The following is a 24,556-nucleotide window of genomic DNA, read 5'->3' as shown; positions in this document are numbered from 1 at the left end:
TAACTGCCTTCTGATGCTACCATTAGCAAAGTACTAATGTATGTGTTTTTGTTTTTCAGAAGAAAAGCCCATATTCATAGCAAATACTTGCAGCGGGAACACTTTAGACTTCCCCATCATGTTTGCATGAATATTATGTTTCTCCAAATAAGTTTTGCTTTGGGCCAAGTGTAAAAATGACAAGTGTCCTGAACCAGAACTGCCTCAGGTGCCAAACCAAACTGCCGGCTGAACAGGAAATATCCCGTCCATACGGCAACAGCGCAGGACAAACAGCTTGTTGGGGGGGGGGGGGAGTTTGAAAATGGCACCATACTTCCTACTTTGATAAAACCCAGATATCTTTGCTGCAAGTCTTGCTTTTAAATGGCGAGCCCACGGCCTCTCAGTGCAACAAAAATAAACTACAACCAATGTAATGTGACCCCTGAAAGCTTTTACCTCTGGGAGCCTCCACAGCAAAACTTGCCCGCTCACATGACACACTGAGGAAATCCATGTCCTTCATCACAGAGCAAACCTCCCCAGTGCTGCACACCCACCAAAGCCATTCCCTCGAGAAACCAATGGAATCCGGGCAACTCCCAGGGGCCGATAGGTGGGTTTGGCCTGTTTGTTTGCTCCCTCTCTCTGCCCCCCCTCCATCTCACCTGGGAGGAATCTGCCCCCAACTGGCCTCTCTCTCTGGAGGTCCCTCGGAGATCCCCAGGGGTGCCCCCGCCACCATGCTCCAGGCCGAAACTATCCAGACAGCAAGACTTTTCTTTGGAAGATTATTTCACTTGGCAATAAATACCAGGGAGGCAGGCCGGAGGCAGGGCTCTCTAGTCCATTGCTTGCTCCTCCTGGCAAGGCGGGGGGCTGCCGCCCCTCCCAGACGGCTCAGGCACGTGAGGGTCGTAGGTCCACTTGGGGAACACCCGCTTGTAGAGGGTCATCAGCACCGTGTCCTGGGATTTCAGCTGCCCGTCAAACTGGCACTTCATGTGGCCGTGGGTCCCTGGCAGCAAAGGAGAAGGAGGTGGGAGACGTGGGTGGGTGGGTTTAAATGCCACAAAGGGAAGAGCAGCCTGGCGGCTGGGCTGTCCTCCCCTGGGTGCCCCCTCACCCCGTTCAAGGGCCCGGCCCCACTTACCCAGGGGCTCCTTGATGTGCCCCCGCCGACCCCACTTGGTCCGGAGCTCGACAGGTTTGAACCACAGCACGTCCTCTGTGGGGGGTGAGACAAGGAAGAGTGAATGGGGGGGGGGGAGCAGGAGGAGCTGCATATTTTCATTTACGCCGCAGCGCTTGGGTTCGGGCCGAGACAACAATGTTCTCCGGGCCTCGCGTGCTCACTCGGCAGGGCAGTGCCTGCGACCCCATCGGTTCCGAGGCTTCCACAAGCAGAGGAGCCTTGGAGTGGGACGCCGAGCCAGTCCAGAGACCCACGTTGCCATGTATTCTCCCACCACTGTGGTTGACCTCCCAGTACGCGAAAGCAAGGGGGGGCGGTGGCTGGACCCAACAAGCCCGGCCTCGGCTCCTGGAGACCAGCTGGGCACCGTCGGGTTCCTCTGTTATCCCAGGACAAAGCTCCGAGGTTCTGCAAAGAGCCCGTGGAAACTGTTCGGACGCTCAAGCACAGAGTGGTTTCAGGAGAAGGGAGGACAGGCTCTGCCTCTCGAGGGGTCTCCCTTCTGCCGGAGGACTGGGCGGCTCCCCCTCCTCCGGCACTTGGCTAACTGGGCTCCTAGAAGACGGTGTTGGCCACTGAAAGGCTAATTCGGCTTCCTTTTCCCCAGGTCAGCTTTACGCTCTGAACAGCCCCTCTTTAAAACAAAGTGACTTCTCGCAAACAGGCTGAGGGTTAGGGAGGTTTAAATGGGTAACCATCTTGCCCTAGAGCGCTGGGTCTCTACCTTGGGTCCCCCCAGATGGTCTTGGACTACAGCTCCCAGAAAGCCCAGCCAGCAGGGGCTTCAGGGTGCTTTAGTCCAAGAAGACCTGGGTTACCCAAGGTTGGGAGCTATTGCCCTGGAGTCTTCTGGGGACGCGACTGGCCATTTCTACACAAAAGTCTCTGTTCAGGGTGGAGGGCGCCGTCCCCTGGAGCTCCAAAGGGCAGGCAAGGATCGCCCCCAACATTGTCCACTCCTGCACCACACCATGCAGTCTCTCTCCTTACGCAGCTGGCTTGCCACCTAAAGGACGAGCCTCTTAAGAGCAGCAGGCAGACGCAGGGATCCCGCTTGCCAATAGATCTGTGACAACTGCGCTGGTTGGTCAACCGGGCCCTGCTCTACTCAGAAGCATCCCAGTCCCCCTACCTCTGTTGAAGAACATGTAGCGAACGACAGCCAGCTTCCTATGGATCTTGAACGGGTGGCCACTGAGCACCGCCCGCTTGATGACCAGCCTGTCGGGGTCTACGCTGAGCAAGGAGCCTGTGGCCAGGAGGCTGTGTGCTCCTGGAAAGGAAGACAAGGGAATGGGTCAAAAGAGGCTAACAGGTTCTTTCGGTTTCTGCAGGATCCAGCCCACACTTCTGTTCCCCTGTGGCAAATTCAGGCTTCAGGCCACTCTCTCCCCCTGTCCTTGCACCTCGTTTTTCTACTCGGATGGCATGACGATACAGACAATAGTTTAACTCAACAAGTCCATGGCGATCCAGCAGCACCCACACTCTTCGCTAGAAATGGCAGCAGTGGCCCCACAAAACCCATTGAAAGCTTTCATGGCGAAGTGGGATCCAGGCTTGGCAAAGCGTTCCACCCTCTCCAGCCCCAAGGAGAAGGCCCTGGCTCCCTCCCTACCCTTCTTCCTTTGTGCCAGGAAGGCCTGCAGGGCAAAGCCTGGCAGAACAACTAGGTCAGTGAGATGCTTCGGGGAGCCATCTGCCCACTCTGCCCTGGGCATAGCGACCGCAGAAGAACCGAAGAAGACACAGGCAGGGGCTGGAGCAGCTACAGAGCAAGAGACGGCCAAGGCTCACCCACCCAAGTGGCGCGCCCCCAATCCCGAACTCACCGTCGCTTTTCTGTCTGAAGAGCAGCACGGCAGCAGGTGGGAAAGTAATGGGGGCGTAGACAGTGGCCACCACGGCAGCGTCAGGCCGCAGAAACTTCTCCAGCTTGTGTTTGTCCGCTGGGGGTGGGGTGGGGGGAACAGACATTAAGCGAAGTACTGCTCCTGCTCTCAGACCATCTTTGTTCTCAAACTTACCATATTAAAAGACTTGACATTTTTTAAAAAAAGGAATTAGACAGGGGGAAAAGATACGGAGACCAGCGTTCAAACCCCTGCCTGGCCACAGGAACTGCTGCGCTCGGGGAGGGGGGGGAAGCACCCACCTGAGGTGTGCTGAGAGTAGAGTGGGGAAGCCCGGAAGCGTCTGAATCCACAGTGGACGATCACTTCCTCCTTAGACTGGATGGGCTCGCTGTGACCAGGGTGGCGTCTCACCAGGAGGTTCAGCACAGACATCTGCAGGCCACGAAGGAAGTACAGAATCTCAGGAGCCCTGGCCGTATCTCAGGAGCCCGGCTCACACCCAGCACTGTCCCGAAAAAAGCCTCAGTTCGCCATGGGATGGACCCCCAGGCCTGCAGGGAAGGGTCACTGGCTTCCATGGCCCCCGAGGGACCAAAGCAGCTGAACTGGCCCCTTTCCGAAAGAAAGAAAACCTGCTTCAGCTCCTTTCCCTCGGATTCACCTTCTGCTCGTAGGGAAGCAACGTGAAGAGCACCAGAGGACGCCCCTGCTGGAAATGCTCCATGACAGAGACGGGGACGTTGCAGACGTGAAGCGTGACGTACCACCCGACCTGTGGGAAAGGCAGGCAGGAGAATTAAAAGGCCAACTGAGATGGTTTAAATGCATTCAATCCCACAGCCATAAAGATCAAGCTTTCGTTCCGTTATACTGTCTGACAGAGAGCCCCCAAAACACCTATTGAAGTACAGAAGCAAGACGACAGTAAATTCTGCAGCACAAATTCATCACTAAAAGAAGACACGCATGAACAGATTCCGTGACCTCACGATGGGTCAGGCCAGGGTTCCCTCCAGCTCAGTATAATCCACGTAGCAACCAGCTTTGAAGGGATAAATGTCCACGCAGAGGCACTCACGTGGCAGAGGTACCCGAAATCTTGCTTGGCCTCCCAAATTTTAGAGACTTTCATCTGATTCTTTCAAACCTGCCTGTGAAGCTTTTCTGCTTAACCCCTTGTACAAAGGCTCAAGGAGCTGAACTTCGCACACAACCCACTCACGGAGCGGTGAGAGAGAACCTGCTTAGAAGCCTGGCGACCGTGTGGGTTCAGCCTCGCTGGCTGAGGAGGTTTCTGCTTCCCCTGAGAACCAAGGACTGCCATGGGCCTCGGTCCCTCTTGCCTTCCTCGCCCTTTGGGATTCACACTAGGGAGCCGGGACGCCTCGGCCAGCAGACTCCCCACATGCCCTCCAACCCTGCTTCCCCCCCCCACAGACACACACACCAGGAGATGGGGCTGACCTCGGCTCCTTCGTACTCCTCTCGCTCCAGTTGCCGGAGGAGGTGCTTCTGCATCCGGGAGAAGTTCTGGAACTGGAAGATCCGGGCGTAGTCCCTGGGCAGGTTCTCTTTGGGGTCCCAGGGGGAGGACCGGAAGCTCTTCAAGCCCCTGTACTTTTGGAACCTGCAAGGCAAGTGGGGTTAACTCTCCAAGAGAGCGCTGGCTTCCTGCTGTCTTCCGGGTTACTCTCCACGGAGCGGCTGTTTCCTTCCCTGCGATCCAGTACACCCCACGGCCAGGAAAACTCCCACCGCTACGAAGGCACCTCTCTTTCCATGGGCAGAAAGGCTGATCTCATCAGGCCTCAAGAGCTGTCCCAGCCTGGAGCAAACTGAACAGGCCGCTCGGGCGGCAGGGAGATCCTGTACCCGATTCCTAGCCACGCCTCCGCTTACCGGATCCGGGCCGCCACATCCCGGGGGGTGTCGACCTCATCAGGAAACATTTCCTCCTGCCGCTGCTGCCTGTACTTTTCCAGCATGGCCTCCTCTTCCTCCATCTCCTCCTCCTGCTCCATTTCTGGGAGCGTCATGGTCTCACCTTCTTCATCCTCCGAGGCAGCTTCCTCTTCCTCGCTGGCACTCCCGCCCTGGAACACAGAAACAGCCACCGGTGTGAGTTTTGGAGGAACCAGTATTTAGGGAACGAGTGCAGGACGCAACCCTAAAGGACACTGAAATGTCGAGGTCTTAAACTCCACCATGAAACTCTTTTGCTAAAAACCAAACCCCAACAACAACACATGCCTAGGGGAATCCCAGCGGGCAGGCAGGAGGGGACACCAAAGTCCAGTTTGGAAAAAACCAACCAACAAACAAAAAACCTCCCAGGCGTATCGGCTCTTTGCCTTGGCCTCTCCATCTTTCCAGCAACATTCTTCCAACGATATTCTCCCTCAGGCCTATTTCTATACCCACTCCTCAACTTGCAGCCACAAATCCACCACGGCAACAACATCGGTTCCTGGTTCCCCAAGCAGAGCCTCCCTCTTCTCCCGAGCCACCGGCACCCCCTTGTCCTTTGGAGAAGAGACCCCAGGTGGTGGTCCTCTTGCCTCCCTGCCTCCAAACCCCAAAGAGAGACCTGACTTCTTCTCTTGAGCACATGCCCAACGACTCTTGGACCGGGGAAAGGGCGGTGGTGTCTGAGCCCAATTTCTGCGGGGCTTGGCACATCCATACCCCTTGCTACATACCCTGGAGGACGGCACCTCCGTTCAATAACGTCTGCAACTCTGTACCATAAAGACCTACAGGAGGTCCTTTTTCTTTAAGCTGCAGAATTTCTAGGCTGCAACCACGGAGTGAGAGTGCTAGCGCCACTACCTGGGACATTGCCTCTTCTGCCAAAGCATCGTTCTCTGCTTCCTCTTTCTCCTCTTCCTCCTCGCTACCATTCTGAGACTCCTCCTCGTCCAAGATCCAGGCTGCCTGGTAGGTGGAAGTGCCTTTAGGGACTTTCTTGGTTGTCTTTTTCTTTTGCTCAAGAGACTCTGTGAGGAGAGGGAGAAGAGGAATGACTTCATGCCGAACACAGATATGCTCTCCCAAAACCAGGTTTTCAACCTAACCCAGGCAAAGTGGGGGTTGAAATCTCTACCGCAGCTCTGAGAAAACAGTGCTGAGGGGCTTAGAAAGGGTGATGGAGCACAGAGACAAAGACCCTACAACTGTGGGGGTAGGAAAAGACTGGATGCCTTCTTCACAGGTTCCTTTCAAGTGACCAAAGATCTCTCCTTATCGGGAGCTGGCCCTGGGGGGCCTCAGAAGGCAAAGCAGGGTCCCTGGGCTCCCCCCTCCCTTTCCCACTGAAAAGGACCCCGTTGCAAACAGCTGGAGCAAAGCAGAGAGCATCCCTTCCAGCGGTATCTTAGACTGACCCTCCGCCTCCCTCAGCTCCTCCTCGGTGGGCCAGGTCTGTTCTCCGTCCATGGGATCCAGCTCCGCTTCCGATTGCAACGATTCTCGCTTGCTGGGATCTGCTTTGCACAGCACCTGCACGTCAGCTTCCATCTCATCGAGTGACGTAATGCAGTCATCCTAGGGACCAGGCCAGAGATGGTTACACCTTAAGAGGCAGAAAAGCTGCATTCTTCCCCAAGCAGTCCTTGGAGGCAGCATCCTGGCACCCTCTAGCCCAGCAAAGGAACTCACATGGGCCTCCATGCTCCCTGGATACCTTGTGGGGAGCCTGGGGTTCAATGAAAGTGGCTCACGCGGGGCGTCCATCTGGCTCATCTGGAAGTCCCCATGTCCCACGATGTGCACCAGGCTGTTCACTTTCAGGCTCTGCCCTCTCACGTAGCCAGACACCTTGAGCGTCCCCACCAAGGTGCTGTCTGAGCCAGGCATGAACTCGGCAGCCTCCGCCAGCAGATGGGCCCGCCGGTCCCGAAAAGCCAGGTGCCGCTGCTTCTGGTCGGCAAGGTGCTGCAGCAGCAGAGCAGACTCCTGCTCTGTGTTGAGGGGAAAGAGCTTGGTCTCCGGAAACCTCTTCTCAATGGCCTTGCTCAGCTTCTTCCGGCAGTCAAGTTGCTTTTTCAAGGGCTGGTCAGTTAGACCCTGGACTGCAAGGCCTGAAGGTGCAAAAAAAGAGGCAGCAGTGGCTCAGCAGGGCCAAATCTAGGAGACCTGCATGGCTCCCAGTGCAAGACAGGCTGAATAGACAAGAATGCAGCAGGCATTATGCAAAGCCACAATACCCTTTACCCCTGTTTTTCTTTTCAGTTCCAATACATCCAAGATCTTTTATATAAGCATAAGGGCACACATGAAAAATGGTGGTCAGTTAACCCTAACATTTATGGCATCCGGCTTCTTTTCCCACTAAGATCAACCAAGCGTATCTAGGGAGAATGAGAATTTTATCTGAGAAAATGATGGTGATCCATACAGGGGCTGTGAGAACTGAAATTGCTGGTTTGCAAAAATGCTCAAAGACCCCCTTTCTGCTGATATTTAGTCAGAATATGGGCAGTAGCACTGATAGAGAAACTACTTTAGACTGATTAGAGAAGAAACAAAATAAGACAATTGCATTAAGATTGGGTACCCTTTGTTGGTTTTCAGTTTGGATTCAAACAGAGAGGGTGAGCTTTTGAAAAGCTCGTGTCTGGCATTTTGGTGTCCCTGCCTTTTAAGTTCTACAGACTGCCAGGGTTGATGAGCTGTAAGATAGGCTATATTGTTCACAGAGATAAATTTGCTGTTGGGTATGTGAATGTATGCTTATAAATCTTGCATCATAACCCCTTCCGTTGTCTTCATCGTTTTTCTTCCTCCATAGACTGCAGATATAAAGAATAAACAGAGAGAATTTTTTACTTTTCTCTGTGTCCTGAACCTGGCTCGTTGCTGCCCACCTAGCAGTCTGAACTCAAAACATTTCCCCAGGAACGGCTGACCCCTTTTCCATCTGATTCCTGCTTTCCAGTTTGCAGTAGAGATTTTCTGCCCTGTGGGAAATTCAAAAGTGTAGCTGCATTTCAGCCCACACTCACCGTAGCTGGGGAGGCCCTGGGCAAAGATGCAGGAAAGGCAGTAATCACCAGCCACATCCCAGCCCTCAAGAGGATCCAGCATGAAAAGGAGTGAATCAGCCACCTTGGCAAGGTCCAGCATGGTGTGAAGGTTTCCTGGGTGACAAGAAGGGCACAGGTAAGGGCGGAACAACAACACCCGGCTGGAAAAATGGCATGAGAGATGAGCAACACCCTTACCTGTATCAGCCACCACAAAACGCCACCGCAGCTTGGAGCGGGGACACAGCAAGGCAAAGCCAGGTGGGCCCGTTTCAGTTTGGTACACAGCAGAAGCCTTGCTGCTCCGAAACAGGCTCAAGGCACTCTGGGGAGTGACGTTGGAGTGCAGCGGCACCACCACCACCAGGTGTGGGGGTGCGTCCCTGCGCCCCAGTTTCCTCTTCTCTTCCAATACCTGTGAACACAAACAGAAAGGTTTGGGGGGTCCTCCTTTGACCCCCCCGCCTTGTGCCGGCAGGAAGCCGCCGACCCTGCCTCGCCAACTCACTGCCTCCTTGCGCTGCTGGCGGAGTTGCCAGGCCCGGTGCTTGCGGTCTTGCTTGGCCAGGTTGCGACGCTGCTGCTTGCTCAGGGTCTTGGCGGGGACCCGGCCTGCAGGGCAGAGAGGAAAAGAGTGCGCTATGGATGGAGGGGATCCTGGCTCTCAGCGCCGTGAATGCTGTTCTGTTCGCAGGTGGTGAAACACAGGCTAGCGAGACCTTAGGTTGTTCTTGTTTAGTCGTGTCCGAATTAAAAGAGGAAGAATCCCCTGACTGGTGCTCTGGACCTTTTTCCTTCTTTTGCTTTAAGATACAGCTCTTCTCATACTGTTTATTGAGAGAAAGGCAGCCCAGGAATGAAGCACAGGGAATAAACAATTAAAAGGGGGGAGGAGTGGGGGGGGCTTTCCTGCTGAAAGCTCAGGCCCAATGCCTGGGATAGACTGCCGCCGAACAGAGAGGCTCGACCGGAGGGAAGGTGACCCCTCCCTCCTCCTCCTCAACCCCACACCCTAAAAGCAGGCCTGTGGGCCCGCTCCTCACTTGCATAGATTTGCCTGAAGTCTTCCTTCCCTCCCTCCCTCCCCCCCCGGCCCCCCATGATGCCAAGGCGCTCACCGCCCTGCCTCCCGGCGCTGCTCCCGCGGTGCTTCCCCGCCTTGTGCGGCTTGTTCTGCTGCTTGAAGGCCCCAGCTCGGTGGGAAACGCCGCCGCCGCCGCCAGCCTCCTTCGCCATTGCCACGCTCCTGCTCCTACCGGTCGCTTTCCCCAACTTCCGGTCACGGTATAGGAAGTGACGTGTGAGAGACTTCGCCCCCGCCCGCCTGCAACAACCTCAGACGAAGTATTCGGACGCTTTACAACCGTTTCTTTCCGTGCCGCTCTGACCTTCCATCTCTATGGTCGTCCCTCCGCTCGTCCAGCCTTCGCCTCCTCCCGTGAAGCTCAGCTCCGCCGCGCATGCGTGCCAGAGGAAAGCCGGCCTCTGGCAGGCATTATGGCGTGCCGGAAGGCTGCGCATGCGCCGTGGCTCGCTCCGCCGCTGAGGCCGTCATGGCGGCCGCGGCCGTTAGCGGCCGTTGACTTCCGGCCGGCTTCCTTCGCCGCCTCCTCCATGAGGGGAAAGCGGCGGCGGCGGCGGCGGCGATGGGATCCTTGAGCAGCCGATTGTGGAGGAGCCGGGAGGAGGAGGAGGAGGCGGCTGCGGCGGGAGCCCCGGTCGGGGACGAGCCGGCGGCTTCCCGCGGGGCTCTGAGGGGAAGCGGCCGCGGCGGGGTGGTCAAGAGGAAGCGGGCCGAGAGCCCGAGCGACAGCGAGAGCGGCGAGGAGAGCGAGCGGGAGGAGCGGCTGCTCAACACGCCGAGGAGGTCCGTCCGTCGGGCCGGCCAGCCTGCCTGCCTGCCTGCCCCGGGGTGGTGGGGCGGGTTTGGGACTACAGCTCCCAGAATTCCCCAGGCATCGCTGCTGCCTGGGGAATTCTGGGAGCGGTAGTCCCAAACCCGCCCCACCGTCCCGGGGCTGGAGGGAAGCAGGCAGGCTTCGGCCACGTTACTTTTTTTCATCCTAAAACCACCACGTCTCCCCATCCTTAGAATCCTTAGCCTTTGAAACGTTACTTCTTTGAGGTGTGTGTGTGTGTGGGGAGGGGCTGCAGCCTCCTGCTTCTCCCCCCACACACACACACACTCTCCAGTTATTCTTCCTTGTATCCCTTAGAAGCTGTTGTTTTAATACATATTTTCCTAACTCGAGGCATTTGGCTGAATAACCTGGGGTGGTTTGTCTCAGTTGCAGCTGCACGCAAGAGAAAGAGGGAGAGAGAAGCAGGCTGGAGGTGAGATGGATGGACTCCCTCTAGGAAGGCGCCTCCTCCTCCTCCTCCTTTGCAAGACCTGAGCGGGGTTCTTGATGGCAGGTCGTTTGGGAGGGGACTCCTTCCAAGGAGGGCTGCCCTGGGCCAGAGGTGATGACAGGACGGCACAGAACAACAGTGTGATAATGATGATCCACTTCCATCCTGTCGAGCATCTTTGGCAGAAACGATGCTCTGCCATTGCTGGTCCCCAGCCCCAATGAGACAGGAGGAGGGTTAGGTTAGCCACCTGTCCCTTAAAAATTAAAAACCGCTACAGAAAATAGCACATAATAGCAAAAACAAAAGGGAAAAATTGGGTGCTGTTCCCGGGAAGTGGAATGTGTCACAAGGCGTCCTTTTCGTTCAGCCAAGGACAGAGCTTTTTTTATGGAGCTGCCTTGCCCAAAGGTTTTCAGACCTGCAGGGTTAACAATAAAAATCAGGGAATGAAAAAACACAGATAACGTGTGTTTATTTAAAATGTTTTTATCCCGGCTCTCTCCTTAAAATGGAACCAAAGCGGCTTACACTATTAAAAGACAGCATTTAGAGCAAACAATTGTGAATAAACAAATAATAAAAAGGATAAAATCAATAACATACTAAAAATGGTAGGCTAAATGCTTCTTGGTGTTAAAAGCTTGGAGCAATACTGGTGAAAAAGCCACCTCTCCGTGAAATATCAGATCAAAACGCAGTACAAATGTATGTGAATGCCTAACAATAAGAATGTTTAAAACAGTTATGCAACCCCACCATAGTTGTTCAGTAATTAACTGTCTCATTCTGACCAGTGACATGATTACAATGGCCTTCATTTTGCAGGAGCTAAGAAAAGCTGTTAGTGATCTCTGAAAAGTCTTGCTATTAATTCATAACAATAGAATCATGTGCCATCAAGTTGATCCTGACTTAAGATGGTCCTTTTGAGGGTTTCTTCCAGGTGTGGTTCACCCTTCCCTTCTTCTGGGGAGGTTGCCTTGGGGCCTTTTCAGCTTGCCCAAGGCCACACAGGCTGGCTCTTCTCCTGAGAAGCCTGGGGGTGGGGGGATTGAACTCCCATCTCTGGCTCCGCAGCCAGAGACCTAAACCACAGAGCGATCCAGCCAGTTCATCCATTCATAGGGTTGCCACAAGTAGAAAACTACTTGATACCTAACTACCTGCGCTTACAGCATTATTGAGTCTTTTCCCAAGGATTCTTGGCTGAGCCCCAGAGAAACTGCTTGGAGGTGCACCAATGAAAGGAGGCTTGTTTATAGTCTTGTGAAAAGGTTCCAGCTTTGCGGTGCTTCCATAAATGTTTGCCAGGCATTCATTAGCTGAGTCATTTTTCTGAGGTGTTTTTGCCGATACTAAGACAAAATGACCCCTTTAGGGGCCTATAAATATATGGTTTAAACACTTGTCAGAATTCAACATGTGTTTGTTTTTTTCTTCCTCCAGGAAAAAACTAAAAAGCACTTCCAAATATATTTATCAGACTCTGTTTTTGAATGGTGAAAACAGCGATGTTAAGATCTGTGCTCTGGGAGAAGAATGGAACTTGCACAAGATATACTTATGCCAGGTAAAAAAAATCATTTTCCCCAATAGCATCACAGGCTAACGCACAAATCATTGTACTGGGACAGGAGTACAGAGTTTGGAGGCTTGAATTACCCACGTTGATGTGTTCTTAGAATACCAAAGTTCACAAGCCAGAGCCCGCTGCAAAAGACAAACATCATCTACTGCAGAATTCTGAGCCCAGGCATTTTCACCGAGGAACAGAACTGAATGGAAGTTATGAATTTTAAATGTATTTTAAAATGTAGCTCCTAGTTACTGCAGGCTTCTTGAGCAGTAACATGTAGGGCAAAGGGGCACCCTGTTGTCGCTGTGACAAAATGATGTAATGTTTATTCTTCTTGCTCTGTCTGCATCTGAAGGTTCCAAGTCCAGGATTTCACATCTCCAGTTAAGAACTCTTCCCCGAAACACTAAAGCAAGGGTTGTCTTTAAGTCTGAGTAGACAAGTAAGCTGGTCTTAAGGGTCAGACTGTCAAACCTGTATCAATGGCACTATCAGATATTCTTGCATTATTTAAACAGGGTTCCCAGATATATTCAACAGCATGTTGTTGCGATGGAAAAATCTGTTCTTAATATATGCAATGAGATGGGAGTGCAGAGAATTTTTTTATCTTAGATTAACAGAAAGCCACCTTATTTCTCTCAATTTCTGAGTCTTTTCAGAACGTTTACCGTATCATCACAACAGCAGTCATAATTTGGCTGTACCCCATGGAAAACTAGCAGCAAGTTTTAAACTTGCTGAAGGTGTTCTGGAGGATTGCTTGTTTTGTTTGGGTTAACTCTAAATCAGGAGTAATTTTCCAGCACTTCAGAACTGGTGGCAATGTGTCCCATAAAGCCATGATACTGTGGTAAATAAAATGTGTGGCTAGTTAGATCAGAGGTTCTTGTGCAGATTTATGCACTCCAGTGCTATGAGTGATGGATGGGTGTTAGATTATGACTTGCAGCTGTCAGGAAAGGGAAGTTGAACCTAATGTGTATATTTAATGTGAAATGTCTGCCAGAACTGAATAATCTTGAATGGCAGCAGCCGCTCCTGTTTCTGGCTGGAGACACGAGCTGTGATCAAATAGGAAAACTTTTAAGTACGTCTGCCGGGATCTTCTGTCACACCGACTAAAGCATGGCCTGTGTGGCTTTTCTCTCCTTTGCACAAGGGTGTGTTCAGGATTGTCCTATGCAAGTATGTAAGTCTTAAAGGGACCTCTGTAGAAGGGCACCACTTGTAAGGAGGCCATCTCACATTACAGTTCCTGTGGAGCGTTTGCCCTCTCCAGCTGCCAAACAGAATTCCAGGCTACCTGATTGACCTGAAGATTGCATGACTTAATTTCCTTTGTAATATTTTTGGGAATTAATTCATTGTGCCGTCTTTCTTTCTGTAGTCTGGCTACTTTTCAAGTATGTTCAGTGGTTCGTGGAAAGAATCAGGAATGGATACAATAGAACTGGAAATACCTGATCAGAATATCGATATAGAAGGTAAGCAAAACACCAGGGTTTGTAATGTTTTCAAGCAAACACTGGATTGGAGCTACAATTATTTATATTTAAAGCTAGACCCATTGAAGTTAGGGCTTCAGTTAGTTCTATTCTCATTAAGACGTGATAGTCAGAACAACGGAGTACCAAGCTAGCATCATTGGAAAGAAAAAAATGCTTGGTGGTAGAAAGATGTATGTTATTTGGGTTACGTTAAACAACAGGAACAATAGGGTTAGGTAAATGGGATATTTTCAACAGCTTTTCTGGACCTATCATGATCTTCTGTTCTGGGTCTTCCTTCAGCTGCTTTTTGCGTGCCTTTTGCTTTTGAGGGCTCCCCCCGCTGGCATTTAAATTTACCTATCTTAAAGGTTTCCCTAGCAGTAATTCTTTTATTTATTGTATTCAGCATCCTTGTTGCAAAGAAAAGGAGGTGCTTTAAATTACAAAATGCATGCTCCTTTCATTTTGGCTGTCATGATGGCTTCTTTCTTCTTCAGCTTTACAGGTAGCATTTGGCTCACTTTATCGAGATGAAGTTTTAATAAATCCGAGCCGAGTCATTGCTCTTCTAGCCGCAGCCAGCATGCTGCAGTTGGTAAGTCGACATGGCTCTTCGTATTTTCCAGCGTCCCTTTTGAGTGTCAGCTGCCAGACAGTTGCAAAATACTCCTGCTTCACAGTATGATAGGAAAACTGTATTATAGAGCAGTTTTGAGCATTCTATAAAGCAGCCAACAGCTGCTCTTCTTAATGATCCCACCTTGTCTTGTTGCTTCTGAGTTGAATCTTTGCAAGCACACGTTCCTTGGTTCAGTAGTTTGTCTAAAGGGTTTTGGGTGGCGTGGCGCTGGCAGCGGCAGAGGCTCCTATTGATCCTTTGCCTGGTGCCACCCAGAACACAGATCACAGCTCCTTGTGAAGGGATCCAGAAATCTCTTCCAAAATGTGGCGGTAACTAATCACTTCAAAATTAAGTACTAGTATTTATCTTGCTGTAAACCACCCAGAGTGGCCTTGGCTGCCAGATGGGTGGTATATAAAATGAAATAAATAAATAAATAAATAAAATAGTATTTCAGACATTGTGTTGTGCATTATAAGTACACTGTAGCCAATGGCAGACCTTGTCTGGACACTAAAGATAATATACATTAACTATTTGAAGGTAAAATATTAGTTCCCTTTCTTGCCAGATAGTTTTTGGAGACTACAGCACACATAACTTTTTGACTTGGCATTTAAGATTGGTTTTATATCATGTTTTTATAGGACGGCTTAATACAGCAGTGTGGTGAGACAATGAAGGAGACAATTAATGCAAAAACCGTGTGTGGTTATTATAATTCTGCAGGAACATACGGGTTAGATTCCTTGAAAAAAAAGTAAGTATCAGCAGTGAGGAGATATATCAAAATGTGCTTTAATAGGGAGGAGAAGCCAGGCTTCAAGTCAGCAAAATGCTACGAGGCCTTTACTTTGGGAACGGTCAGTGGAAGAACACTCTTCAAAGGCATGCCTGCATGTTGTTACTTCTTTTCTATTCCAGTCTAAAAAGTCAGTCTAGAAAATAAGAGGTGGATTTTAGAAAAGTAAAGAGTAAACCTGTAGACCTGAAGGATATTTGTAAGAGCAGCAAGCTTGCAGATTTGCAGTTGTTCCTGTGTCGAATAGTCAAGAGTTTTGATTTAAATGGGCAGCAGTGATTGCCAATGAGAATGGCATGGGAGATGCAAAGAATGGCTTGAAAGGAGCCCTTCCAAATGTGAGATGCAAAAGCAAACAGATCTGTGTGGTTTGGAACATGGGTGCTTCATAGTAAAGCTCCCAAAAGTTAATTGTTTGGACTGTGGTTCACAGAACTTCTAGCAGGCATGACCGTTGGTCTTTCTCTCTGGGGAATTCTGGGTGTTGCAGTCCACAGAAGTAGTTTTGCTTTGCTTTGCTTCATCATGCATGAGGGCATCTGCTCCTTGCATGTGAAAATGTACTGTAAGGGGTTTAAAACATACAGTATGTTGAATTGTTTGGATAAGAAGCAGCAGAGCTTCCTTCTGTGCACTTTGACAGAAATGCTTTCTTTTAAATCTAGGTGTCTCGAATGGCTCCTGAACAACCTGATGACACACCAGAGCGTCGAACTCTTCAAAGAACTCAGGTAATGAGAATCCAACTTTCTAGGGTTTTCTGAGATCATGCAGATCGAATCAGACTTGCCTAGGCTGATAACTGAGTCCAGAGGAGCTTAACCTTGCTGTGCTTTAGCTTGCCGGACTGATTTCCCTGGGACTGTTTTCAACCTTGCTCAATCTATATCCAGTGTTTTTGCTGTAACATTGAGTTTAATGGAATGCCACTTCAAAGGAATTTGCTGATTTAATCTCAGATTGTCACTTGTAACTGTTCGTATACCATACCTCTCGTTCCAGCATAAACCTCATGAAACAGCTGATTGGTTCTTCTAACCTCTTTGTCATGCAAGTAGAAATGGACGTCTATACTGCTCTCAAGAAGGTACTAAGCGGAGTTCCCCAAACAATCTCTGGGTTTGATTTGTACCGACTAGATTTAACTTGGGTGGCATTTTGCCAAAGGATGGGAGTTGTAAGTTGTAGAAGTCTTTCCTGCCATTTGCAGTAAAAACTGAATGGATATGTTTGCAGTAAAACTTGGGTTCCCCATTGAGCCAGTCAGATTTATGGAAGTTTTTCTTTGATTTAGTGGATGTTCCTTCAGCTGGTGCCTTCTTGGAACGGATCATTAAAACAACTCTTAAATGAAGCAGATGCCTGGTTTTCCAAGCGCAGAAAAGGTATCTGTGCACGGGCTTTGGTTTCATGGATGAAAATGTATTGATGAAAATGTCAAGTTCTCTATCTGCAAGATACACCTGGCACTTCCTTAAGGAGTGGACTGTTCCGTGTGGGTTAATATGTTTCCATGTGTTATTTGGCTTCATAGTCCGTCATTCTATTTAAGTATATTCAGTTTCTCCTTTTTGTTAATTTCTCTTTGAGTGCTTGTGACTTTGAATGCTTAAAAAACCAAAAACAAAGGAGGAGCTGGTTGTGGTAAATAGATGCAGTTTCTTCGAGTGGTTCAACTATACTTCCAGAATACAAAACCCACTTGTTACTGAACAAAAGGTTTGATGTATGTGGCTTATTTAGTATAGACATTACCCAAAGGAGTCTGAGCTCATAACAGTTTATATGACCCTGCAGATTTTGGGGATGGCATCTCATTCTTGGAATCGGAACAAGGACATCCATTTTTGACAGTATTCAGACATCTCAGGCTGCAGTACATCGTGAGTGATCTGGCGTCCGCAAGGATTGTGGAGCGAGATAGTCTGATGCCTGCAGGTAAATGCCATGCAGCTCGTCTTGGCTCTCTGGTTGTGTCTGTCTTGGTTTTGAAGCTCCTCCCCTGTAACCACATGGGCTCAGAACTGAATCTGGGCAAGTTGAGGGACCTGATCCACCTGTTCAAACCTAGTTTATTCTTGTGGAGGAGACCTGTTACTTATCAAATGGGGTTTGGGATTGTGGATTGGGAGTGCTTGCTCCCTACATCACACCTTTGGTTGTAGTACCTTCTACAATGTGCTGTGTTGGCTGCCACAAAGCCTGCACTTCTAGTTAGTAAAAATGGCTGGCTGTCAGTTTGCAATTGGTTAATCAGGTTCTAGTGCCAGGCTGAAAACTAGTGTGTGGGTGGGTTAATATTTGTCTTGAAAGGATTTGCTTTGCTTTTGCTATAAACATTAGCATCTAGGCTGCTGGATTCGTCCTTCTCTTCTCACGGTCAGAATCGTTATGAGCTCCCACTTTAGAATGGTAGGATTCTAGGGCACCAGGTCACAGTCCTTCTGCTCTTGCTTCATCAGAGCACACTGGGGCAATTCCTCGTGTTCCTTTGTCCTCACTCAGCTTGGTTTTGTTCATTGCTAAATCTCATCTTGCCTGTAAATTTCTTGCCCCGTAACTTCCTCCAAGAACCAAAATGTTTTCCCTGTCTCAGTGGGATGTGTGCAAATGCACTTGTTTCCCTTCACTGTAGTCTGGCAACCGGCAGAACCCTTTATTCTTTCAGTTCACTCTGACACCAGCAAAGTTGTTCAGGGGCAGAGTAATGCGGTAGCATTAGATCAGATGGTTTGCGATCTAGTTCCTAATGATTCGTGTGCATACCTTTGAAGCTCAAAGTTTTGGTGCAGCTTTCCTTCCGTGGCCCATCCCTAAACAACCCACTTTGATTTCTTTAACTTTTTAGAATGGCTGTCCTCTGTTTACAAACAGCAGTGGTTTGCCATGCTTAGAGCAGAACAGGACAACGATATTGGGTATGTATAGTGCCTTTCCTTCCCTATAGTTTGTTACTGCACACCCTCCTCAGCTTTGGGTATTTCAGGAATGCAAATGTCATGAAAGAGGGAAATCGTGATTCACTAGCTCTTTCCTTTCAAAAGATCCAACTTGTGGGGATGGCCATGTCCTTGGGATTTCTGTCATCATTGGATGTACCAGTTTCTTTTGTTCTGCTTTAAACCGTGAAAGTGAAAGTCTGGCCAGTTGTATTCATTTTCTGCTCACCAGTACACTGCAAACTTTTCCAGTGGGGATCTTGCATAGTTGCCATTTCGGTTTCTCTACGTTTATCCCTTGATCCTCCTGGATATGAACCTTGCCCTTCAGTTGTTTAACATGCCAGGCATTGTCTTCATTCCTTCCTTATTTTGGAAACCCAGGCCTTATAAAACCCACAACAAATTGCACTGGGCCACTTGTCCTAAAAATGCTGAAGGGGTTTGTGTGTGCACGTCTGGCATTTCCATTCAAAAATTGTCCTCAAACCACTTAAGAACATGAGGCAGGGTGTAAAGACAGCCATGTTGACCCGTGAACAAGGCCTGTACGTGGATCAGGCTCCCTATTAGGGTGAAATAAAAAACTGGAAGGAAAGGCACGCAGGCACCCGACTCATGGCTGGATTCCTGTTTAGGCATCTGGTCTAACAGGCTCCTTTTGACAAAATCCCATTTTATAGACATTTCTCTCGTATTTCTAAGGCCTCAAGAAATTAATAAGGAGGAACTTGAAAGAAACAGCATGCGGTGTGGCAGAAAACTTGCCAAGGATGGTGATGTAAGCACAAATATTTTCCCAATGTCCTTTGTAAAAATGTGTGATTGAATAACAGTTTTCATATATTGTTTGCTTAAAGATAATTCAAAAACAAACACTGTTTTCGTAAACAGATCAACTTACCAACAGGTTTTTCTTTGTCGGAAAACATATTTTTTGTTTCGCTGATACATTTATGTGCCCTCAAATCTTTTGACTTACGCTGACCCTCCTACACCCGGGACCTCCTGAAGGTCCTTCCCTCAACAGCCAGCCCAGCCTTTGCAAACGCAAAGCCCCGGCTGCCTTTATCGGATCAACCCATCTTGTTGTTCAGTCTTCCTGTTTGTAGGTGGCAGCTTTCAACTTTCCCAGCTTGATCGTTCACTTCCAGTGAATCTTCTAATTCAGTTTAATTAATTCTGATTTTTTAAAGAACATTCAGACTTGATTTGTTATAGCATCTGCTTACATCTTAATGTATTATGTGTTCTATATGTTGGAGGCAAGCCAGCTTGCCATAGGCTTGACAACAGAGGTAATAGCGGTTCTTAGCAATAAAATTCAGCTGAAGTTTTTGCTCGGGCCGTAGTCAATCTCCAGTGCCATTGCAAAACCCTGAGGTATCCCAAAGGATTGAGGGCAGGCTATTCAAGTCCAGAACTAAAGTGTTCATTTAGGGTGTTCTGTATGTGGCAGTGAGTTTCTTCATGTCTTCCAAGTATTGCTGGCGATGGACGGGCTTCAACTTTGGCTTTGACTTGCTGGTCACGTACACCAATCGTTACATCGTCTTCAAGCGCAACACTCTGAATCAGCCGTGCAGCGGCTCTGTCAGCCTGCAGCCCCGGAGGAACATTGCTTTCAGGTGGGTGTGATTGAGCCTTTTTCTTCACAGAGCCTCCCTCTGCTCTGTCCCCGGTTGCTCCAACGCGGAGAGATTCTTGGTGACTGTTTATCCTTGCCTCCCCTACGAAGGACCGTGTCTCTCCCTCTTGTCTAATGGAGTCCTCAGTGGACCCTTTAAGGATTCCTGTCCCAACTTCCTTGGGTGGATTCCTTGAGTGGATTCCTGTCTGGAATGTGGAGGGTGGCAGGGCCAAATCCACATAAAGTATCTCTTCGTCATCCATCAGAGAAGCAGCCGGTAGGGAGAGAAAAGTGGGGAAGCTTTTTTCTTCTTCCAAGTCACACACCTCGTTTCAGGGCAGGGTTGGGGGAGAGGCTGAACATGCTGAGAAAGGCAGCACAAGCAAGGAGGGTGGGGAGCAAAGTTGGGGTGCCTCTTTGCACCATTCATTCCATCTTCTGGCAGAATGACCTCGGGGTTCATGGGCACGATATTGAGGGACTTACTGATGTCACATAGATGTGCTGAAAACCAGGTGCAGGACTAAAGGGTGTTCCATTTATGGCGCCTCTAGACAGGAAGGGTCAAATGCTCTCCTTAAGGTCCTGGTAACTGCTGCAGCTTTTACTGATATAGTAGTCTGTTCAAAGGACGTGTTTGCTGGCAAGCGTATCCTATTTCGCCCTCTTCCCCCATGACCAAAAGAGGCAGCCCAGGCCTGGCAAATAGCCATGAGGACCTGTAGGTATTCCTCTTTTTATAACATTTCTATCTCCCCGTCCCTCTTAAGAGAACAGACATTCACAGGGTGTAACTTCTTTTCTGCCCTTAGATTGCGCTTGGCTTCTTTTGATAGCAGTGGAAAGCTTATTGGTAGTAGAACTGCAGGCTATCAGATCCTAACCCTTGAAAAGGACCAGGTATGTATTTGACATGCTTTTGGTTCTGTGTGAAAAAGTTGAATTGTCCTTCCCTGAAATTATTTCCTACAACGGGTGCACAGTATTTGTGTATTTACATGATTTGCTAAATCTGTGCCTCCATTATGCACACTACCAGCTCCATCATCACCTATGGGGTGGTTAATTCTGAAGACCAAGAATGTAAAGAGAAATCAAGGCTTAAGCAAAGACTGCTGCTTTAGCCTGCACAAAAACCTCCCATGAGATCATAGAAATGTACCTGAACTCATTTCAGGAAACAAGTGAGCAAACTTGGTTTTCCATCCCAGTGAGATGTTATAAGTAGTCTAAGGATTGAACTTGGTTCAGGCGATGGTTGGTTTCTGGAAACACATGGGAATGAAACTGTCGTAGTGGTAGAGCTATTACAAACAATTTTGGGTTTTTTCTGTTGAAACAGATGTACCTCTTGGAAAACTGATACAAAGCTGTTTTTCCGCTCTTCTTCAAACATTAGGAGCTGAACTCTAAAGTTTGGTCAACTTTTGGATTCATCGGTTCTTCTTAAACTGTGCTGTGCTGATTTCATCCAGACCTTGTAGGGCCATTCCAAATGACATGGGGCATGCATTCTTCTTCCCTCGCAAAATATGTCCTAATGCTTGCTTTTCAGGAACAGGTAGTGATGAATTTGGACAGCCGACTGCTGACTTTCCCTCTTTACATCTGCTGCAACTTCCTGTATAATTCCCCAGAGAAGAAGAGAGAACATGATGGGCAGCCAGAAACCTTAGAAAGCTGAGAATTACCTTTGGAACTTTTCCCCCATGACTGCTTTAACTCAAGTGCTCTTGCTACACAGAGAAAAAAGTAATAAAATGGCCTTATAAACAGTAGCAAATAAAATGCAGTTTCCACCCCTTATCCTTGCACATTCCGATGCATTTCAGAAAGGGATCCAAACTAGCATGGCCAATGTTTGCTGTTCTACAGATCTTCAAAGAGCTACAGGGGATGGAGAACTGGAGAAGTGTTGTACGTTTTCTCCCAGTTACAGAGAGAATTTAAATATAGCTAATCAAACCGGGCATATTGATTTATTGTGAACAGCACATGCATAAAATACTTTAGCGTTAATCTCAACATTGCATGTCCTTCGAACTGAAGGGTCTCAAGCTTTTGTTCTTCTGACTGAACTCTAAATTTTTAAGGGTCAGTTTACTGTCTTGACAAAATCCCACTGTCTTAGTGGTTTTGCACCCAGGGTTCAGCTTACACGTTTCTTGTTTCAAAAAAATAAAAAAACTTGTTCCGTATTTAGGGCTTGTGAAGGTTTCCTACTAAACTAATGCTTTCATTTAGCATATCCTGTTTTGTTTTTAAGATACATATTTTTAAACAATGTATTTTTTTACATTCATTTATAGAGGCTCCAATCCCCTTTCTGAGCAATTAGCCACCTTTATATTTGACCATGGTTTTCTGTGTGCCGTAAGATATGGGCACCTTCTCCAACTCTGAAAGTGGATCGCTTCCTTTAGTTGGCCCACCAAATCCAGGTGCCAACAGGGCTCTCAGAACCAACTGTATTCTGTCCCCGGCAGCGTCGCTGAGCCCTGTCCTACAGAGACCTCTGTGTGAAATTCTGAATCCTATGCAGCTTTTAGAAGCAGAAGGTGTCTTCTTTGGACCTGAAGTGAAGTGTGCAGTTCGCTGTGTGTGTCTGTTTTGGAATGAAAGTTGTATGCCATGGCTGAAATGCTTGAGAAGGCCTTCGGGAAGATTTTGTTTTTTGAGAATTCCCCATGGCATGTCTTGTGTTGCTTGTATGTCCTCCACATATCATCTTGCCCATGGATTTTGGTTTGTGTTCTGTTACAGCCAAATATAAAAGGTTTTAAAAGCATTTTTAGTTCTGTACAGATACCAGAAATCTATATGTCCTGATTGTTGTGCTCGGAAATTTACAATCTTTTGAGTGCCTTTGAGTTATATGTATACAGTATTCACATTTTTTAATGTCACTTGAGCTAGGTTGCAGATTCCTAAAACTGTACTCAAAGCATTCATATATTGAACTAGCATTAGGAAAGAAAAAAAAGTGGTCCTTTAAAACTGAGATGTAAATTTTGAATTCATTTGTACATATCTTTGCAAGGGGTGCTGTTGAATTTCTACCTTTACATTTTTGTTGGTAGGAAATTTTGTACTGTTCAATTATATACCCTTTGTATTCTGTGGAGATAAAATAGCATATTTAAAGAACAGGACCAGTGGCAGCTTGTGAATAAATCTTCTGTTGTTTAAAACTCTTATAGCCATCTGTCATGCTGTGTCTTGTCTTTAAAACTTGTGTTAAACTAAGGGTGGCAGAGTTTCTCCCCCAGGGCCTAGGGTGGTCAATGCCCAGGGTCTACAGATGGCCAGTAGATTCAGCTGTCCATGGTGCTGAATACCAAGAGCCCCCCTCAATCATGGAGCTCTCCAAGGTGCTGCAGGCCTTTATGCTGTGCGATCCGTCCCGAGGGGCTATGCATAGTCCTGGAGGGGGAAAGCCTCCCATTCTCAATCTCTTTGCTTCATCTAGTCAGGCAGCAGGTAGTGGTTTGTGATTTCCCCCCCCACAGAGCCAAACTGGTCACTGCTCAGTGAAGCCTTGCAACTTTATCATACCCTGGTTAGCTGATAAAGCAGCTTGCCACAAGTAACAGTTATTTCCAAGTTCTGATTTTGTTCCTCTCCTTTCAAACCATAACAACAAAGCTTGGGGGCTGCAAAAATCAAGCGTTCCTCCATAGATAGTTCAAACTAAAAATCTGGTCTAATTGAAAAGTGGTGACTTTGCAAGCCCAGAAGCTAGGAGAATCGTGTCCCAGGAGGAACTGGCTGTCCAGTTGGATTTGACTTTCACTGGGGAAGCCCTGGGGAGCATCTCCGACTCTTCCTGAGGCAACCAGTGTTAGAAGCCATGACTGGAGTGTGCAGTATCTTGAAACGAATTTCAGCAGGCTGAGAAAACAGAAGCAGAAATGTTTCCTTTGCTGTTTCCATGAGGAAAGCATTTCTTTTGTGAGAACCAGCGTTTGGTATGGAGAATGGGAGCGTAGAACAAGCGACATGGTCTGGTCTGTGACTGACGGAGAACAAGAAACACAGATTGAGGGGTAGACCACATTCCTACTCTCAGGCAACCGGGGAGAAGGAAGAGCTTTGTTGGGCTGCCAAGGTGAGCACTGATCTATGCAACAGGCTTGGTTGGTTCCCCATGAGGTCTTCCAGCCATGCCCTGGCAGAAGAGTCTTGTATACCCTGGTAGCCCCAGGCCCCAAGATGCCCTCTCTCGGCCAGCCGGTTACATTTTATATATAACGCTGGATCGTAATCTATCCATATTTGGTCCTCCATACAGTTCTCATGCTGCTCAGCCAAACTGAGGGAGAAGCTGCAGTCCTTCAGAACCGAAGACAGCCTCTTTAAGGTCTTCAGCTAAAGGGAGGCACAGGGCCAAAGAAGGCTGGCCCTACCCTCCAATGCCTTTGTCCAGTCCAGTCCTAGACGTCATCGGAGCTGGGGGCACCGTTGGAACCCTCCGTGGTGCTGAACCTTGGCGTATTTTACCCTGTAGGCCTTTGGGTCAGGGTCGTGTCCAGAGAGAACAGGGGAACCTAATGACGTCCCTCTGCCTTCCTCTGAAGATCGACCTCGTCTGCTTACAGTGGTGGACATGTGCTCAAGCAGGTCCTCCTCCTCCTTCCTTTCACTTGGTCGCTTTCATGTTCTCTCTTTTCTCCAGTGGGTTTAAGGTGGGACACAAGGCTCTTCCTCCCCCCCATCTTCTCAACAATCCAATGAGGTGGATCAATCAGAGGCAGTATGAGTGGCTGTAAGTCAGCCAAGAAGTTTTTCTTGGCTCCATGGGAAATAAAACGCAGGTCAACTCAATCCTGGGCGGACACTCTATTTATTCATTACTTATTTATTTCTTGAGCGTCTAGACCACCTGGCTGAGTGAGAACACTGCTTGGGGTGTTACATAATTAGGCAAAGCATGTTGTTGTTTAGTCATGTCTGACTCTTCGTGACCCCATGGACCAGAGCACGCCAGGCCCTCCTGTCTTTGGCAAAGCATACAGTTAACTAAATTAATTTTAAAAAGAAAAAAGAAATCGGAAAGCATAATACCACCACAAACTCTCTAGT

The 24,556-nt window shown here is 48.6% G+C and overlaps 2 protein-coding genes and 1 long non-coding RNA gene across 4 annotated transcripts in view; 1 reads left to right on the top strand and 2 right to left on the bottom strand.

The window, feature by feature from the left end:
* LOC144584171 (uncharacterized) overlaps positions 1-24,556 on the bottom strand; it is a 294,410-nt gene that overhangs the window by 15,306 nt on the left and 254,548 nt on the right. The gene's annotated exons all lie outside the window — the stretch shown is intronic.
* TSR1 (TSR1 ribosome maturation factor) lies at positions 760-9,330 on the bottom strand. The gene is made up of 15 exons (XM_072978850.2): positions 9,176-9,330; positions 8,566-8,669; positions 8,256-8,472; positions 8,037-8,171; positions 6,691-7,112; positions 6,417-6,576; positions 5,863-6,029; positions 4,933-5,126; positions 4,498-4,660; positions 3,695-3,805; positions 3,333-3,465; positions 3,010-3,126; positions 2,310-2,450; positions 1,136-1,210; positions 760-1,000 (listed from the first exon to the last, which is right to left on the bottom strand). The coding sequence occupies exons 1-15, from the start codon at positions 9,291-9,293 to the stop codon at positions 825-827; spliced, it is 2,433 nt and encodes an 810-aa protein (XP_072834951.2). The 5' UTR covers positions 9,294-9,330; the 3' UTR covers positions 760-824.
* Positions 9,560-22,665, top strand: GMCL1 (germ cell-less 1, spermatogenesis associated). 2 transcript variants are annotated; one of them, XM_078379710.1, is made up of 14 exons: positions 9,560-9,924; positions 11,859-11,982; positions 13,379-13,475; positions 13,979-14,076; positions 14,751-14,863; positions 15,571-15,636; positions 15,908-15,992; positions 16,200-16,290; positions 16,703-16,843; positions 17,754-17,823; positions 18,550-18,625; positions 19,327-19,472; positions 20,287-20,374; positions 20,874-22,665. In XM_078379710.1, exons 1-14 carry the CDS (start codon positions 9,704-9,706, stop codon positions 20,922-20,924), a joined length of 1,467 nt encoding a protein of 488 aa, XP_078235836.1. In that variant the 5' UTR covers positions 9,560-9,703; the 3' UTR covers positions 20,925-22,665. The 2 variants fall into 2 exon arrangements, with proteins under 2 accessions (XP_078235836.1, XP_072834952.2); XM_072978851.2 differs by having other exon boundaries at positions 9,562-9,924; positions 21,030-22,665.

The sequence above is a fragment of the Pogona vitticeps genome, chromosome 8 (genome assembly GCF_051106095.1).
Source record: "Pogona vitticeps strain Pit_001003342236 chromosome 8, PviZW2.1, whole genome shotgun sequence".
NCBI lineage: Eukaryota > Metazoa > Chordata > Lepidosauria > Squamata > Agamidae > Pogona > Pogona vitticeps.
The sequence above is the reverse complement of the archived record's forward strand: the minus strand, read 5'-3'. Positions and strand labels throughout refer to the sequence as shown.

Bases quoted from the DNA above. Each gene is read 5' to 3' on its own strand.
- TSR1 (XM_072978850.2), bottom strand. From the start codon at position 9,293: ATGGCGAAGGAGGCTGGCGGCGGCGGCGGCGTTTCCCACCGAGCTGGG. The intron at 6,577-6,690 runs GTGAGTTCCTTT...CCTGGTCCCTAG, and splicing joins CAGGGAGCATGGAGGCCCAT to GATGACTGCATTACGTCACT. The intron at 1,211-2,309 runs GTAGGGGGACTG...CACCCCCCACAG, and splicing joins CTACATGTTCTTCAACAGAG to AGGACGTGCTGTGGTTCAAA.
- GMCL1 (XM_072978851.2), top strand. From the start codon at position 9,704: ATGGGATCCTTGAGCAGCCGATTGTGGAGGAGCCGGGAGGAGGAGGAG. The intron at 14,864-15,570 runs GTAAGTATCAGC...TTTTAAATCTAG, and splicing joins TTAGATTCCTTGAAAAAAAA to GTGTCTCGAATGGCTCCTGA. The intron at 16,844-17,753 runs GTAAATGCCATG...TTAACTTTTTAG, and splicing joins AGATAGTCTGATGCCTGCAG to AATGGCTGTCCTCTGTTTAC.